General features: G+C 32.6%; 1 protein-coding gene across 1 annotated transcript; it reads right to left on the reverse strand.

Annotated features, from left to right (window-relative positions):
* Window positions 1-15,478: 15,478 nt before the first annotated feature.
* Window positions 15,479-16,087, reverse strand: LOC141612565 (trypsin inhibitor 2-like). The gene has a single exon (XM_074431376.1). It carries the CDS (start codon window positions 16,085-16,087, stop codon window positions 15,479-15,481), a length of 609 nt encoding a protein of 202 aa, XP_074287477.1.
* Window positions 16,088-16,992: the final 905 nt, after the last annotated feature.

A 16,992-nucleotide genomic window follows, 5' to 3' on the forward strand; every position in this document is an offset into this window, starting at 1 on the left:
ATGTTGCATTGAAAACAAAAAAAAAGTGTGAAATAATAGACAAACTTACCCCCAACATACGATTCCAGAACGATCGTGAACCCGCGTAATGAGTAGGCTCGTTCACGGCGTCTTCCTTTCCTTTCCTCCTTTTGTTGAGGGATGCTTGCTTAGACTTCTTCCGAAAAGCGGGAGTTTTGGTATGCTTTATTAAGCCTTCATACTTGTCACCTGCAATTACACATATGAAATCATAACTAATAAGTTACTGATATTATTTATAATATAAGAGAGTATATACTAATTAATACAAATAACAAAACAAGTTAATTAAATACCTTTCATGTGGTCTGGTTCCTTTGGGCGCCTAACTACCTTCCAAATCACGTCCCGATATCGTCGAGTACCGACTTCCTCGTACCTGATACGGACATTCCGTTCTTGAGACGGTGACCAAGCAAATGCTTGCTACAAAAAAAAAGCGACAAAATTTCATATTAGTATTTATAAAAGTATAACCTTGGTTATTAAAACAAAGAATTACGGAAAATATATACCCGAAAGTTATTGAACCACGCATCTCTTTGTGCATGAGAAGCTTGTGTCCACGATGTAGGAACTGGACCCACGAAATTAGTCTTCGTGCTTTTCGTGACACCTCGTACCACGCAATCGTCCATAAACCTGCATTTATTTTGAACATGTAAAATTACAAACAATTATTATTTAAAAAAAAAAAATAAAAAAAAAACAAAATAGTAGACTAATAAAGAATAAAACTTACCATAATCCCGCCGGCTCAAGAATCATCTTATGATCCGAAGTGTACCGTATCGGCACCCGTGGTGGCTCCTCGCAGCGTCGTCTCCTCACCGTCACCGTCTGTCCGCATCGGATCCTCCCGCAAAACTCCTCCTCCCGCTCCGGACGCGTACTCTGTCCTCCTCCCGAGCCTCCTCCACGCTTCCTACCTCGACCGCTCCAGCCATCTCGATAATACAAATAAAAATTAACACAAATAATGATAAATGAAAATTATACAGACTTCTAAATTTTAATAATTTACTCTTGAGGAATACAAAATTATACCAATTTAATCATCTTCATCTTCAAACCCCTCGTCCTCATCCTCATCCTCTTCCTCATCGTCATCATCGTCATCATCATCATCATAATCATCTTCATCTCCAAACCCCTCGTCCTTCCTCCTTTTCTCCTCCTCCCTTCTCCTCCTCACCTCATCTTCCCCCCTCCTATCCTCCTCTTCTTCCCTTCTCTTCTCCTCCTCCTCCGCCTCATCCTCCCCCGGCAGTCTCTCTTCCACATCATAAAATTCTTCCTCTTCCATGTCTTCACCATCTTTATTCTCATGCTCATAGTTGATTTCATCGGGTGGAGACAAAAGCGTTTCATTTGAAACGTTTTCTTCTTGGAAAAAAGTTGTATCAACTTGTGACCGTGCCTTTGTCTTAAAGATTGCACACCACGCATTTTGATTTCTATCATTTGTTGTGCTTGGATAAGTAGCAAAATACACTTGATGAGCCTGATGTGCAAGTATAAATGGATCATACTTAGAGTATGTTCTAGTACGATTCACTTCTACAAGCTTGTATTGTTCATGTACTCTCATTCCACCACGAATTATCCTTCCGTCAACCTTGAATAAGACAGTTTTATAAGCTCGGTCACGTCCACTATAACTAATTTCAAAGATATCTTCAACTATACCATAGTATTCGTTGTCATCAAGAGAAGAAATAGTAACCCCCAATTGCACCTAGCCTTACCTTTACCGTGGTTGAATGTTTGAAAATTAAACCCATTAACCGAGTATCGATTCCACGTTCTTACCATTTTTGAAGGACCAAAAGCCAAACTTCTTATCAAATCATCTTGAATATTCAACTCAATTACATGTTTTCAAAACCATGATGGAAATTGGTCCTCATGTTTGTCCCAAACATCATCCTTACTTATATTAGGATTCCTCTGAATGAAATCATTAACAAACTGTGTTTCGTATGGCTCCAAGAGGTCACAATTAGATAGCACGTAAAGGTGGGCACGATTATACTCTTTATCATCCAAATATCGTGTTTGCCCCTTTGATGAACACCCTTCATCATCTTGAGTTTGAAAAAATTCGGGTAAACTTCCGTCTACTTCATCCGGTTTCTCAACATTCAAGTTTTTTGCTTTGGTTTCTATATGTTTTTCAAAGTAAAGAGAACAAAAGTTTGCAATCTCTTCCGTTAAATAAGCGCATATAGAACCTTCCACCCTAGCTTTATTACCAATTTTTTTCTTCAAATGATTAAGAAACCTATAAAAGTTAATGATGAGTTTTATTAATAATAAAGTTAACATATAATAAATAGATTAGTTATTATTATTAATTTTAATTTAAAAGTAGCTAGATTATCTTAATTACCTTTCAAATGGATACATCCACCTATATTGAACGGGTCCCCCAACTTTGGCTTCATATGGCAAATGAACCGGTAGATGCTCCATGGAGTTAAAAATGCAGGAGGAAAGATCATTTCAAGCTTACACAATATCTGTGGTATTTGCTCTTCCCATTTAATCATGTCATCAACACATATTGAAGAGGCACATAAATCTCGGAAGAATTGACTAATCTCAACAATCGCATTCCAAACGCGTTTGTCGGCACGAGGTGTTTCAAAGCAACGGGTAATAATCGCTCCATGAATACATGACAATCATGACTTTTCAAGCCTTGCAACTTGACTTCTTAAGATCAACACATCGACTAAAATCTGATGCATACCCATCAGAAAACTTCAAATTTTGTAACCACTCACACAATACTTTTCTCTTAGCTTTGTCGAGAGTGAAAATGGATGTTGGCTTAGACCTGTCGCCGCGAATGTGTAATTTGGGACGATGACAAAATTTCTGCAAATCTTTTCTAGAAGCAATGCTATCACATTTTTCACCTTCTACATCCATGATCATGTCAATTAGTTGCTCAAAGAAATTCTTTTCTATGTGCATTACATCCAAATTATGTCTTATCAACATTGTCTTCCAATAAGGAAGGTCCCAAAGAATGCTTCTTTTAAACCAACCGTTTTTTCTCGCTTTTTCAATTCTTTAAATTCTTCCTCGGTACCATCAATAGGGGATGGTAAATCACATACCGTCTTCCATATCTCATCCCTAGGCACTCGTTTCGGAGGGGCATCAAGCACCTCTTTACCTTTTGTGAAAGCTTTCTTGTTCTTCCTATGTGGATTTCCCTCTCGTAAGAAGCATCTATGACAATCAAACCAGCTTATTTTCTTGCTATTGGGAAGCCAAAATGCTTTACTTTCCTCCATGCAACAAGGACATGCTTTTTGTCCTTGTGTAGTCCACCCAGATAGCATACCATAGGCGGGAAAATCATTTATTGTCCACAAAAGGGAAGCTTTAAGTTGAAAATTTTGTTTTTTAGACACATCATAAGTTTCCACCCCAACTTCCCACAAATATTTCAACTCCTCCACCAATGGTTGTAAATAAACATCCAAATTACGTTTCGGGCTTTTTGGTCTGGGAACAATAAGTGACAAGAAGATAAATGGTCTTTTCATACATAACCAAGGTGGTAAGTTGTATGGTGTGACCATAACGGGCCAACAAGAATACTTCCTCCCAAAATTACCGAACGGATCAAATCCATCCGTACACAAGCCAAGTCGTACATTGCGGGGTTCCTTGGTAAAATCAGGATACATCTGATCAAATCGTTTCCATTCTTCCCCATCACTAGGATGACTCATCTTCCCCGGAGCACGTGGGTTTTCTTTGTGTCATCTCATTTGTTCGGCAATGTTTTTGGTGGCATAGATTCTTTGAAGTCTTGGTGCGAGAGGAAAGTAAAACAATTGGTTACATGCTATTGGTTTCTTACTCTTTTTGGCCCTCTTACTACCGTTGCCTTTTTTCAACACCAAAACTATATCTCCTTCACTTGTCTCATATCTATCCGCCCCACAATCTTTACATTTGTCAAGCAAAGCATCATCTTTCCAAAATAGCATACATCTTTCAGGACATGCATCAATCTTTTCATGCGGTAACTGAAGACCTTTAACTACTTTTTTGGTAGTATAGAATTTTCGGGTCATGATATTATCATCGGGGAAAGATTCTTCAAGGAACGAGGCAATGCCATCAACAGCAACAAATGGCATATTGAACTCACATTTCAAGGTAATTAGCCTAGAAGCGGCTTGTAACAATGTCATTCTGCTTCCTTCATACAAGGGTTTTTCTGAGGCTTTTAACATGTCAAGAAAGGCTTTTGCTTGTGGGTGTGGCGGTTGTTCTTCAGAAATAGTTGTATGGTCATCACTATTAAAAATAGTGGAATCCATAGCATCAACAACCATCTCTCTATATGGGTTCTCATCATTTTGTATTTGTTGGGTGTGAGTTTGTTCATGAATTGGAGAATATGCTTCTCCATGTGAAATCCAATTGTAATAATTTGGCTTAAACCCGTTTATAATGAGATGTTCTTCTACTACAACAATGTCAAGTGGTATTTCAGGTTTTTGCATTTGGCACAAGGGCACCTAAGTTTTTTGTCTACCAAGTCATATTCATCTTGTTGTTTAGCAAATTCCATAAACTCGCTAACACCCTTTATAAATCTAGCGGTAGGACGTCTTTTCTTATTGGAATGGTCTAATCTTCCTTCATACATCCATGAACGTTCCAATCTCTTCATTTTAATCTAAAGAAGACCCCAAAGAAATTTAAACATTTTAAAAAAATAACAATAATATTAAATACAAAATTTAAACATTATACTCCACATTATACAATAAACATATGAAAACAATATATAAATATTGTCAATAAGTAATCCATCTTCGAATGGGGTCCTTATCACTCCAACCTAAACCCGTCAATGTACGTTTCAAGTCACTAGCAAACACACTTGTAATTTATTAATGAGGAAAAATTCGGCAGCAATTCCCTTCAGTTCTCCAAATACACATATACATGTATTCGGAGAACATTAAAGGGATCGCCACCAAACTCATTCCTCATTAATAAATCACAAGTACGTGTTTACTACCTAAATGACTTGAACGCGTACAAAGACGATCCCAAAATGGGGACTATTCAAGAATTACTCCTAATGAGTAATTCTTGAACGGGTACTAAGTCAACATCAAATCAAACAACAACACAATCAAGTACTAAATTAATTAAGTCAATCAATAGCCCAATTCAACCACATAGTAAAGGCTTCTATCCTAAAGTCCGTAACATAATTTGAACTAAAATTAGTAAATTTAAAAGGTAACTGGTAAGAGGAGGTTACCTAATCAAGTAAAAGCAAAAATGAAAAGAAAACAAGAAGCAACAGCTACACAGACGGTGGTGCCTAGCAACGGTAGCGGTGACAACCCCGAAAAGAGAAAAGAAAAACAAAAATAACAAGGTTATTCTACCTCAATTCATCAATAACATGAATTATCAAACTAAATTTATCAAAATCAAGTCCTAAAGAAGGTTCTACTTAGCTAATAGATAATTTCTCTTAATCCAAAAGACGGTTCCACTTAGCTATTTCCATTAATGCAAAAGACGATTTCACTTAGCTTAATATTAATAATAATAAGGCGGTTTAATTAGTAATAATAATAATAATAATAATAATAATAATAATAACAATAATAATAATACTAATAATACTAATAATAATAACAATAATAATAATAATACTAATACTAATAATAATACTAATACTAATACTAATAATAATACTAATACTAATACTAATAATAATAATAATGAGACGGACCACCGCCACCCTTCCCCCACCGCCACCCACGGACCACCGCCACCCTTCCCCCACCGCCACCCACGGCCGACCAAACCCCCACCCATAACCCTAAACCTAAACACAAACCCCCTTAATCATTCCCTTTTAATTCAAACACAAATTAAACTAAATCTAACTACAAATTAATCTAACATACTAACTACAAATAAATCTAACAAACTAACCACAAATTAATCAAACTAACTACAAATTAATCTAACAAATTAAACTAATTAAACTGAAATTAAACAAAAAAAACTAACCTAATTAAAGAGAGTGATGGAGGCAATGAGAACGGTGGTCACGGTGGTGGAAGTGGTGGAAGTGGTGGTGTGGTTGTGTGGTTGTTGTCGTCGCCTTAATCGCCCCCGCTGCTTCCTCTCTTTTTTTTTTTTTTTTGTTTCGAAAGAGTAAAGCAGGAGAGAGGAGTTCCGTTTTTCTATAAAAAATTTTGGCGACTGAATAGCCATTTGGCGACTGAATTTCAGTCGCCAAATTTGGCGACTACACATATATCAGTCGCCAAATTTTAAAAGTCGGTTGCCAAATTGATTCCCTTTTTAAAAATTGACAGCCTGGTTTCTACTAAAAACATTGGCGACTGAAATTCATTTTGGCGACTGAATTTCAGTCGCCAAATTGGCGACTACACATAAATCAGTCGCCAAATTTAAAATCTCGGTCGCCAAGTTTGATTCCCTTTTAAAAAGATGTCGCCAAATTGGCGACTGATTTCAGTCGCCAATTTGAAAATCAGTCGCCAATTTGGCGACTAAATATATCAGTCGCCAAATTTCGGTCGCCTGTTTTAGTTTTTCTTGTAGTGTACATACCTTTAGTGGAAGCAACAGTTGGGTCTTTCCCCTTGACTTAGTCTAGGATGTCTGCCTTCGTGCTAGGACGCGTGGTGGTTGATGCTGCTCGGCGCATATGTGCCAAGTATCAAGGATTCTGTACGACGGTCAGCTATGATTTCTTCCTTTTTTTTTCTTTCTTTGGGGAAGTTGGAGCCGGATGTTATTGCCTTGCTCAAGCGGATTCAGAAATTTTATGTGTCTTAAGATATCGGAGCACGTGCTGCTGCTTTTATTTTTACTCAAATTATCTTTGCTATTACTTAGGGGATGGGAGCCTGGATAGTATCACGGTTGCCCACCAATTTCTTGTTGAAATTGTTTTGATCTCTCAATAAAAGTTGCGTTATAATAATAATAATAATAATAATAATAATAATAATAATAATAATAATAATAATAATAATAATAATAATAATAATAATAATAACAACAATAGTAACAATAATAATAATAATAATAATAATAATAATAATAATAATAATAATAATAATAATAATGTTCGTAAAACCGAGGTCTTTTTGCCTCAGGAAGACCCCGCGTGCGCTATTCTAGGCCCCTACATGGTGTCAAAGTCCTTGGTAACCCTGTGAGTGTGTGTCATGAGTTCAACAGTGAGCTTGTGGTGAGAAGAGTGATTAGGAGTTAGGATCATCGAGCTTATGGATTCCGTTGCTATGATTGATGATCCACAACACGAACTTCTGTTGCGTTCGAGCATCGTACACGGTTTTCGGGATTTCAGGGTTCCGGAACAAAAATGTCCGTAAATCATACGGACGGTTCCTTGGGTGAGATAAAGCATCCACAAAGACTTTGAGAAGCAGCAGAGAACATTTGAGGGTGCCGATACACGATAAACGATTCTTGAACAAAAATTGGGTACTCCTTCAAAATAGATGAATACTTGTTATTTAGAATTGAAATTAAATACAGTATCTTAATTATGAAGCGACCTCGGGCACGTGGTATAAAAAATGGAGAAAAAGTAACATAGAACGGTATGACCACTCAAATAGCTTAAATTGAAGTGTATAATACTCGGTTTTCGGGATTTTAGAGTCCGAAAACAAAAATGTTCGTAAGTTGTACACATGGTTCCTCAGGTCACATAAAGCAGCCACACAAATTTTGATATGAACAATGAACATTTGAGGGTTCCGGTACGCGATGAACAAGTCTTGGACGAAAATATGGAATTCATTAAAAGGAGATAAATGCTTGTTATTTAGGGCTGAAATCTAATAAGGTAACACATGAAGTGACCTCAGACACTTGGTAGAAAATCTGGACTATACAGAAACATGATCATGTACGACCTCCCAAACGGCTCAAAGTTAAGTGTATAATACTCGTTTTTCGGGATTCCAGGGTACTCGAACAAAAATGTCCGTAATCGTAGGTATGGTTCTTGGCTCAGATAAGGCAGCCACACAAATTTTGAGAAATAACAAAGTCCATTTGATGGTGCTGCTACGCGATAAACTAGTTTAAGTCGAAAATTAGGTAGTCCTTAAAAATAGATGAATACATATTTGCCCAATCTTTCGAATATCACAGTATAAATGACCAATTTTTAATTTTTGCACTTAAAACATGGTTTCATTATTGTTAGTGTTACAATCGTTGTTGGTAATCCATTGTTCCGTAAAAAAGTGACCGACCCGAATAATCAAACCGATACCCGACCTAATAGCCGAACTCAAGACTCGATGTTTGCTCCGAATTCGAATCGACTCGATTCAATATAATTCATCATCAAACCTTACTGAACCATAGTACATAGTACACATTTATTTATTACTCACTTATTCATCATCAAAATATTTATTTGCGATCACATGTTACCAATTTAAGTTAATAACTATTTGTGACCCGTGAAAATCACGGGTTTTATTGTTATTGTTCTTTTATTTTTGCGGTATCGTTCATGAATGCGTTATTCGGCTTGTTTGTCTCCTTGCTTATTATCTTGGAGATATGTTGATAGGGTACCTAAGCAAGGAAATAAAGAGGGGTCCTGCCACAGGTCCTGAGGATAAGATATGTTATATCTAAGGGGGTCTGGGAATTTATTATATTAGAATAGTTGAAACTTGTTGGAAATCACAAACTCTTTATTGAACAATGACACCAAAACCCATGAATCCCTCATTTGAAAGAACATACGAATGTCCATTCTTTGATTTAGAAGGCTGGTATTGCATATAGATTAAATAGGAAATTGGATTGTCTTGTGTTTCATCAGAGCACTTTAAACAACTTATTCTCAAAGCCTAGAAACAAAAGTCAAGACAAATTATGGAAAAACGTAAAATTGCATTCAAACAATGGAATATTAAGTTAGCAAACTACTCTTATTTTGCTACGGTCCTCATTATCTTTGTCTTTTTACTGATTGTTGTCTTGTTGTGTTAATCACCGTCAGTCCCCTTTCTGTTTTTGTTCCCTGCTTTTTTTACGGTGTTTAGATTGCCTCTGATGGATTTCGAGCGAGGGCGCTTGACTTTGTCACGGTGGTTATTCAGTTCACTCAACATTGACGGCTTTTGGTATTCTACTACTTGATATATTGTTTTTAGTGTTGTTTTGGTGCGTTCAAAGAACCTTGGTCCCATTTTTATCCGGCAAAGAAACAAAAGGTTGGACACTTGAACATCTAATTCTATTCTTTATTACCTAATGTATTCAAATGAAAAAAGAAATGTAAAATAAAGCAAAAATGTAAAATATATAAATGAATGGATAATAATGATATTTTATAACTGAATTTTACATATTGTCTTTAGTCAATTAGAGACGATATGAATAATGCGTAGAAAGCGTTCTGTTAAAATACAACTTATGTTTATCTTACTAATTAGGCTAAAATTAAAAGCTTATTTTCTTAAATGCAAAGGAGTTTGTTAAACTTTTTCAGCAAATAATACATTTATAATTCTCGTCGATTTGTCGGTCTTGCAACATCGTCCTTGTAAATTCAATTGATTTCCAACGTATTGGAAAAAATATTATTGAAATGATTTTTTTATAACGAAAGACCTAAGTGATATACTTCAATTATTAGCAAGGAGTTGATGACATGTGATTTATACAAATAAAATTTTAGAAAAAATACGCATTCAATATTTTTTAAAATAAATTTTATGTAAGCAATTTTTGGGAGGATACACTAGAAAATGTATATGTTCAACAATGACATCATTCTAATTTCATTTCTATATCTCTTGTCAATTTAGAGTCATCTCTATATCTCTTGTTTTTGGTGAACTTTTATGTGAAAATTTTTTAACGCCTATCCCAATGAATTAGAAAGAAATAAAGATGCACAATTTGTATTATTATACTTCCATTTTTTTTAATTATCACCTCATTTGCTTGTGCGTAATAATTAAGATTAGAAAAAAGTTTGCAATTGGTGGAGTAATGTGAGAATTTTACCCTTAAACGATGACATTTATTTTGTAATTTTTAAAAAAGTTATAAGAAGCATTTGGTAAGAAGCACGTCCCAAAGTAGATATTAAAGATAAAAGAGTGATAATATAAAAATAGACAAAAAAGCGAAGTAGAGTGATAGTTAAAAAATATTCTTAACAATTGATTATGAGACAAGAAAAATATATACAAATCATTAAAAAAAAAATAAACATTTCTCGAAGAAATATTGGGAGTGCTAGAAAAAAATATTTGATGGAAAACAAAAAAATGATTTAAAGGTTTGAAAGCATTCAAAGTTGAAACAATGAATTGGATAATGATCATCGGATTCCAATCAAAAACCATGCAAAATATTTACCTTGATCCACATTAAAAGATCCAATTTATATCCTTGAAGCATATAATTTCAACACTTCCATTAAAACTTTGATTTATAATCTGTTTGTTAAATAAGATATTTGATTTATAACCTTATTGACGAAATACAAGTTAAAGAGTACACGGAAAACTAATAAAGTGCACGAAAGGGTGTAAGACAATTTAGTACAATTTATTAAGTTTGTCAATTAATATTCCAAGGTTTAGAATATATAATGTAACATGTCACCAATAATTAGATATTCATACTAAAATTTGATATTGCGCATACACCATAATAATAAAAAAAAAAGGAAAACTCAATAAAAATAAAAAATATATTCAAGTCAAAAGATAATTGCAAAGAAGTTCCATAACCATTACTTCAAGATTTCATGCAATGTTTTTGATATGCGAGTATGTCATCCTCCTGCAATTTTAATACAAACACAACAATAATAATTAAATATGATTCTAACTCTTAATTAATTCAAAACATAATAAGAATAAAATTTTTATATAATTCAATTGGTTATATATGCATACTTTACCTATCAACTTTTTGGATAAAAATGAAAAGGAGGATTGTTGTAATATTTATGTAAGAAAATTTATAAAATTATTTATCTAATTAATTTCAAGAATTTATTTGAGAGAAGAAGAATGTTTTGTGAACTAAGGGGGAGTTAAAAAAATTATGGTGAAATAAATACAAAGTATAATAATTATGAGGAAAAACCAAAAGACCATTTATTAAATAAAAAAAAGTAAAAATTAAATGAATAGGTAGATTGATACAAATTTATGAGAGGAAAATAAAGAGTTTGTATTAATTTGTTTTTGTGTTTGCAACTAATATTTTTTATTTTATTTGTATTTTATAAGTATGTATCACATGGTAATTAGAGATTACTTTTAGTTAGATAATCAAGTAATTAATATAATTGAATTATTATTAACCAATAGAAAAATTACATGTGGATTAAAGATTAAATGCTTTAAGTAGGCTTTTAACTATATTTTATAGATTTTCATTATTAGGAAAATTTAATATAGACATAAATATAGAGTATTGAGAAATGAAATATAAAAGGTCTATTTTTTTTGTTTTTTTTTTTTTACAAAATACACTTTGCATGAGAATTGTTTAGGGGAGTTATCTTACCAACTAAAAAATGGTAGATATTTTGTCTTCCCTTTTATTTATAAATCATATTTATAGATTTACATATGTATTCAATTTAATGAAATTGAGCAAGTTTATTGCAATAATATTTAAGAAGGAGTTGCAAACAGTGGTGGAGAGGAAGGGGGGGGGCTAGAAGAGGCGTTCGCCCCACTTGGCGGATGAAATTTTCAAAGTTTTTAGTTAAATTTTTCGAAATTTTTTCGAGGGTGCCTTATGAAATTAGTCGTTCGTTCCCCCTAAAATTTTTCGCCCCCCCTAAGTTCAAATCCTAGCTCCGCCACTGGTTGCAAATATAAATAATTTAAAATTAGAGTGATGTAAATTTTTATTTTTCGTTGAACCAATTATAGTTTTAAAAATTAAAATGTCAATGTTTAATGTTAAGTATGTTACTATTTGCCCTTAATATTTACAAATTCTTTATTATTTCATAAACGGCCTAAAATTAGAATAATGTGATATTTATTTGTTACTTCAAATATTCTAAGACTAAACGTAGAAATTTAAAATTTAGAATGAATTTTGATTCTTAATTGTTTTTTAATTTATCTAGAAATTAAAAAGGCCAAAATTTAATGTTTGTTATGCTAATTTATTTTTTATGTAAATATTTTTTAATTTGTGCATCGTTTTAAATGGATCGTTATAGGAACATGAATTACCCTCTTAATTAAACACGTCATACTACATGGAGGATTGGTGACGTGGAATTTTGGTAATGTAAGGTGGCATTTAGGCCCTGTTCTTTCTGACTTATTTTCACCCATTTGATTCAAATTTCAAACTCTATTTAGTTGATTCAAACTTAGTTGATTCGATTCACTCCATTCGATTCGATTCGGCTCGGCTCCATTCATTCGATTCGATTGATTGATTCACTCCATTAAGTTCAAATTTCGAGTTCAAACTTTACTCATCTTAAATTTAATAGTTATTATTAATTTTGTTATCAATAATACTATTTTTTTAATATTATTACTTTATTATTATTACTTTATTATTATTATTATTATTATATTTAATAATATTGTTAATAATAATGTTAATAATAATTTATTTATTATAATTACTATTATTATTATGAATATTATTATGAAATTAGTCGTTCGTTCCCCCTAAAATTTTTCGCCCCCCCTAAGTTCAAATCCTAGCTCCGCCACTGGTTGCAAATATAAATAATTTAAAATTAGAGTGATGTAAATTTTTATTTTTCGTTGAACCAATTATAGTTTTAAAAATTAAAATGTCAATGTTTAATGTTAAGTATGTTATTATTTGCCCTTAATATTTACAAATTCTTTATTATTTCATAAACGGCCTAAAATTAGAATAATGTGATATTTATTTGTTACTTCAAATATTCTAAGACTAAACGTAGAAATTTAAAATTTAGAATGAATTTTGATTCTTAATTGTTTTTTAATTTATCTAGAAATTAAAAAGGCCAAAATTTAATGTTTGTTAAGCTAATTTATTTTTTATGTAAATATTTTTTAATTTGTGCATCGTTTTAAATGGATCGTTATAGGAACATGAATTACCCTCTTAATTAAACACGTCATACTACATGGAGGATTGGTGACGTGGAATTTTGGTAATGTAAGGTGGCATTTAGGCCTGTTCTTTTCGACTTATTTTTCCCATTTCGATTTCATTCAAATTTCTATTCGATTCATTGACTTAGTTGATTCGATTGACTCCATTCGATTCGATTCACTCAACTTCAATTGATTGATTCGACTCCATTAAGTTCAAATTTCGATTCACTTTACTCATCTTAAATTTAATAGTTATTATTAATTTTGTTATCAATAATACTATTTTTTTAATATTATTACTTTATTATTATTACTTTATTATTATTATTATTATTATATTTAATAATATTGTTAATAATAATGTTAATAATAATTTATTTATTATAATTACTATTATTATTATGAATATTATTATTAATAGGAATAATAATGTTATTAATGTTAATGTTGTTGTTGTTGTTGTTGTTGTTGTTGTTGTTGTTGTTGTGAATAATAATGTTATTAATGTTATTATTATTATTATTATTATTATTATTATATATATATATATATATATATATATATATATATATATATATATATATATATATATATATATATATATATTATGAGAAAATGCAAGGGATCTTTCATTAATAAATAGGAAAATGAGTACAGACCCACAAAACCCAAACAGCCTTTAAAGACAGCTACCAAATATTATTATTATTATTATTGTTGTTGTTGTTGTTGTTGTTGTTGTTGTTGTTGTTGTTGTTGTTGTTGTTGTTGTTGTTGTTGTTGTTGTTGTTGTTGTTGTTGTTATTATAATTATTATTGGTATTATTATTAAAATTAATAACATTTATTATTAATATTATTGATAGGGCACACTCAACCGACTTGACCCACTAGCCAATACGGGGTCATACAAGTCAACACGCTTGCAAACATGGTTACAGATTCGCTTGATACCCTTTGAATCACGAATCGTTAAAAGCGAATTCTATCAAATTGATTTCTGAAAATACATATAACACATTTTCTATAAGCGAATCGCGAATCGGTAAGGCGTATTCATAGCGAATATGGTAACCATGCTTTCCAAGCCATCATTTGAGTTACACATAGAAACATATAAATACCTCATTATTGACCAATCAATGGTAAAATACTTCTCACCAACAACTTCCTCTCTCTAGAAGTAAGACTACTCGAGCTACTATGAGAGGGCACGGAAACCTTAGCTTCAAGCAAGGTCTCAACTATCCACCAGTACCGTAAGACATCAGAGAAGGACCTATTGCGAACCCTTCGAGACCCTATTTGTTACGCGTAAAAGATCCATCCGGAGAGAGCAAGCATAGGTTCGAGGTGCCATCGTCTGAGAGGAGCGCGTTGATCCGACCCGGATTCGAGCAACTCTTACTTGAGTGTTTTTATTCGAAACAATTAGTTTTACTAATATCATTATTAATATTGACATTATTATTTATTATTGTTATTAAGAATATTATTAGTAAAAAATTACTATTTTTTCATTATTATAATTTATGATTATTCATATATAATATTATAATTTTTTTCTTAAAAATTTTAGTATTAGTATAAATAGTATTATTCTATGAATATTAGTATTATTATAGTTGATAATAACAATAATATTAAATATTATTATTAATATTATTAATATTAATATGATTATTTGATTCGATTCAAAAGCTCAATTGACTTTATTAAGTTGATTCATCATTTCGGCTCTATTGATTCGATTCACTCGATTCGATTAAATTGACTTACTTATTCGATTGATTGATTGATTGATTCGGCTCTAAAAAGCCATAAAGAACAGGGCCTTAGTAATATGAGGTGGCATTATCTACGTGTTTACCCTTTTAATAATATTTATATATTTTATGCATGCGGAGTTATTTAGCATTTAACTTCATTGAACAGTAATACACATAAACATTAATTACTTAGTACTTGATAATTCAACACCCTCCATAACTCAGAGGATGAACTTATTGATGATACAACGAGGTACATACATAAACATTACAATGACACCATGCATGGATAGTAACGACCCATGCACGTTTAACTTAAAACACAAATTATAAAATAAAACCGTCTAACCCTTGGAGTATAAAACAATCCTTTTTTTAGTTAAACACTCAATTACTTATTAGTTATTACTACAAATAGTTGAGTCTCTTTAAATTTATAAGGATTATCCTACACTGTAAGACGACGGTTTTACATAATATTACCGTTCAACTTATTTTTTAATAAGAGGTAGGTAACTCGAGATGAACTTTGATAGCTTTCTTGAAGGAGACTCTAGTAGGAGAGTCGGTAATACCTAAAAGTCCATCATCTTCATATAACCCGACATTAAAACTCGGTTCGTCAACTGAAATCGAATACTTTAACTCATAAATAGGTAACAAAGACTTATCGGTCTTAGTGATGGAGAAAGGAATGTGAACTGGCATGGGATCTTTGCCGGCGGTGATGTATAACCTTTTAGCCAACAACATGTTGGTGACTTTCTCCTTGGTGTGTGTCCATACCAGGGATTTGCCGCATTCGGTGGGACCTTTGAAGGATAAGCTAATTTGTTGGTCAAGCGTAATGTTACCGGCCAAAACAGGGCTAAAGACCCGAATTGGGGTCCCGGGTGAATCTCCATCTTTTTCTTGGATAATTAAGTGTGGACATATATCATGGGTATAGGTAAGACCACCACCACCACTCGTCGGGATAATGTAATATTCCCCTCCATTTTTTATTGGGTGACCGTCGATATCGACAAGATCAAAAGCAGTGGTGAATGAGAGGATTGAGAGTAGGACAAGAGTGATTGAAGCTGATGACAAGATGAAGGAAGACATTTTCATGTGTTGAGTGTGTTGTGAGAACTAAGGAAGGTATACCAGGGTATTTATAGTGGAGTCGCCCTACAAAATCTTAGCATCCAGTTTAGACGTGATAAACAGGCCAATCAGTTCGGGTTTAGGTCGTGTAAGGTCAGGTAATTTCGAAATTGTATGGTTATGGTCGAATCGGGCGAGTCGGGTCATTTATTCGAGTTTGTCGATCGCTATCAAGTTTTTTTTGAGATAATGAATGGTATACAATAATGAACATCCGAGTTGAACTGTATAGTCTCGAATAAAATCGGCTTTCGAATAAAAGTCGGTTTCTATACTCGGGTACAGGTGGCGGTCATTTTTTCTAGGTCAAGCTCAAAGTAACATGTCCAATGATTCACAATCTCACATTACACAAAGTAAAAAATATAGATACCCTTTTATTTGTATTTCGTACCCTTTTTTCTATTGATCGTGACATAGTAATTTCGTACCTATTTACATAATAAATGTACCCATTTTATTATTAATCATGATTTGTACCTATTTTATTAGCTTTAGTACCATTTTTTCTTAAAATTGTACAATGGTCTCTCAATAAAGCTTATTCAGAGACTGTCTCTCAGGAGACCTACTCACCCTCATTTTCATTGTAGTACATGTTTATCATTCTTTTTATTAGTCAACGTAAATATTATGTGAATATTTAGTTGCCTTATTGTATATATTTCTATCCTAGATTAGTTATGTGAATTCCATGATTATAGGATTGTATTTAGGGATATTAATTTGTACATTGTATATATATATATATATATAAATGACAAACAGAGTCCCAACTCAAGGAATTATATCTAACATGTTATCAGTGATAGAATAGGTTTCGATCTATTCATGTTTCCTGCCTGTGCCTCTATCATAGTGTC

The sequence above is a fragment of the Silene latifolia genome, chromosome 11 (genome assembly GCF_048544455.1).
Source record: "Silene latifolia isolate original U9 population chromosome 11, ASM4854445v1, whole genome shotgun sequence".
In the NCBI taxonomy this organism is placed as follows: Eukaryota; Viridiplantae; Streptophyta; class Magnoliopsida; order Caryophyllales; family Caryophyllaceae; genus Silene; species Silene latifolia.